Source organism: Aplysia californica, unplaced genomic scaffold (assembly GCF_000002075.1).
Source record: "Aplysia californica isolate F4 #8 unplaced genomic scaffold, AplCal3.0 scaffold00871, whole genome shotgun sequence".
Taxonomy (NCBI): Eukaryota; Metazoa; Mollusca; class Gastropoda; order Aplysiida; family Aplysiidae; genus Aplysia; species Aplysia californica.
The window spans coordinates 103,091-105,874 of record NW_004798141.1 but is presented as its reverse complement, the minus strand read 5'-3'; the positions used below and the strand labels follow the sequence as shown (position 1 = coordinate 105,874).

The window sequence follows — 2,784 nt, the reverse complement described above, 5'->3', positions numbered from 1 at the left end:
TGTGTGTGCGCGCGTGTGTGTGTGTGTCTGTGTGTGTGTTTGAAAATTAGTCTGTCTACCAATTCATGTAGATGAAATTATACAATGAGGGACTATTAAATGGTTATTTTGTCGTTTTCATTTTTTAAAACTACTGATCTATGAAATAATCAAACTGTGTGGGATTTTTAATATTAATAGCATGGATCATTCATTTATACTGAGTTTGATGTTTACTTTATGCTGATAGATTACAGGGGAGCAGATTTATTGGGAGATTTGTACTGTTGAAAAATTGGATAACAAAGTTAAGTTCGTACAAATGTGGAATAGCCTTTCGTATACTTACAGTTAAAGTTTATAAGTAACCAGGTGGTTTGTTTGTTTGTTTGTTTGTTTGTTTGTTTGTTGTTTTTTAGGGGGACAGGGGTAGACGATAGGGAAAGGTTCTTTAAAGCTATGGTTTTGCCTCTCGTGAGTCATTGGTAAAGGGGATTGTACTAGCTAAAGAAAAACGCAACGCAATGACAATATAAAGTTTATTATTGCTGAATTCCGCGTGATACATTTCATAAGCTTTCTGTTTTGGTGTCGTATGAAGACATTATTAGTAGTCTGGTAAGTGTTTGTAATACTCTGTTCTCTACTATCTAGGGATGGCGGGGGGTGGCATTGAACTCGGAAGATACAAATACACGAATAAAACATCTTACCACTGAGATCATTCCATCTGGTTCCTGGAGAAAAAAAAATCAGATGTGTTTTGATTTAAAAACAAGAAAAGGATGTATTCGACCAATGACACATTTTTGCAATGAATGCAACACATGTACGTACATTCATGTATCCATTTTGCAGGCACTTGCTGGATATCACACCGACACCAAAAGGAACGGCGTTTTCAAATCGTTTACATGTATCTATTCTTGCAATCGAAATCTTTTTAAAACATATTTTAAATCAAACGAGATTTAAAGTAACAGGCAACAAACGTAGTCTTTTCATGCACATAAGATCTAAAAATATCAGTAGCCAAAAGGAGGGGGCGCATTGTCTACTATGCAATGAAATTTGCAAGCACGTCTCATTAAATAAATAAAGTTTGTTGGGTTTTTTCCCAGATACCCACAGTTTGAAAGGAGAAAAGAGAAGTCTGTCTTATTTACCGTTCTGGTGACCTCGTACTTGAGATTCTGGCTGGGAGCTTTCATCAGATCCTTTCACTGTGAGCAAGATGTTCAAAGTCTTATAATGCAGTTTATGTTTGACTACGTATTGACGTTTGGGATTCTTTAGATGTAATGTGCTATAGATAGGTAGATGGGTGGGTGGGTAGGTAGGTAGGTAGGTAGGTAGGTAGGTAGGTAGGTAGGTAGGTAGGTAGGTGGGTCGTTCGGTCGGTCGGTCGGTCGGTCGGTAGGGTAGGTAGGAGGCGATACGTACATATCTTTAAGCTCTTCTCTGGTATTAAATCAATTCTTAGAGAAAAACAAAAACAAGAGACACATGACCTCTCTTGCTTGTTATTATGAGGTACAGAATTTTAGCAACGAGAGAGAGAGAGAGAGAGAGAGAGAGAGAGAGAGAGAGAGAGAGAGAGAGAGAGAGAGAGAGAGAGAGACTGACAGAGGCAGAGGCACAGAGAGAGAAAGAGAGAAGGGCAGAGAAAGAAAAAGAGAGAGGGAGAGAGTAAGAGTGAGAGAGAGAGAAAGAGGGCGATAGAGGGAGAGAGAGAAAGAGAGAGTGAGAGAGAGAGAGAGAGAGAGAGAGAAAGAGGAGGGAGAAAAAGAAAGAGAAGGTGAAAACGGTAAATAGTCCTCGATTTGAGGGTTTTTTCACTGCATCAGGAGTTATTTTCTTGAATTATGTCCTGTATGTGAGAACGCTCTTGTCTGGTCTTCGACCTAAGCCAAATAATGCTGACAAGAACAATCGCTCAAGAGTCAAAATAACTGAATTCTAAATGCATGTATAGCACTAAAGAGCTTGGCTTTCCCCGAAAGTATTCTTTACAAAAGAGGACCGTTTATTGAACCGAAGCACAAACTGTCCCATTGTTTGATAGAGTCGTAGACTTAAACTTCAGTGTATCGTTTACAATAGTTGATCAGCACGTCTGCATCATAATTCGTCTTTCACTTCAGGGTTCAGGGTACACTCAGCGCAGTCATTATAGGACTGCAATACGTTAACAGACGAAGGCTAACAAACTCAAGAGGGAAATTTTATTACAGCATTGTAAATCTGTAGATTACTGAAAACAGTTGTCAACACCAGCCTGTATCCGTTGATAGTAAAGCTGGTCGCTGAAAACAGTAGCACAGACACGTCTACACTAGATCTATCATATGCATTGAAACATAGCATCAGACAAAAATCTAGTTTCGTCCCAAGTTAGAAAAAACAACTTTTAAAGCTAGCATATTGTACAGCGTCAATAGTGAGACTGATGTCGGCCATTTAAGCTTAGTACCCACCCATCTATGAAAATGTCTATTTGAACCAGAATTTCTCACACCAGGTTGTTCTTAGTTTTATATTTTTGGATAATTTTCGGGTTATTTTCAATCATAGTCAAATGCTTTGTGAGGCTGTTTTCACTTACATCCAAAATAAACCCCGAGAACAAGGGCAACAACCAAAAGGCAGCCAATAACTACTGCAGCGATCACTATACAACTCGTTCTTCTCCCTTTCTGTGACTGCGCTTGACTCTCCTCATTAGGGGAATATTTGTTTCCTCCTGAAACAAACAGGACAGCATTGTGTGAAAACGCATACCATACATATTATAGAGCCCCCCCC

General features: G+C 39.0%; 1 protein-coding gene across 1 annotated transcript in view; it reads right to left on the bottom strand.

Moving 5' to 3' along the window:
- LOC101851613 overlaps positions 1 to 2,784 on the bottom strand; it is a gene marked incomplete in the record, with an annotated part of 12,289 nt that overhangs the window by 7,667 nt on the left and 1,838 nt on the right. The window contains 3 exon segments of the mRNA XM_013089091.2: positions 693 to 716; positions 1,146 to 1,202; positions 2,585 to 2,722. Of these exon segments, the coding sequence (XP_012944545.1) occupies positions 693 to 716; positions 1,146 to 1,202; positions 2,585 to 2,722 (219 nt within the window).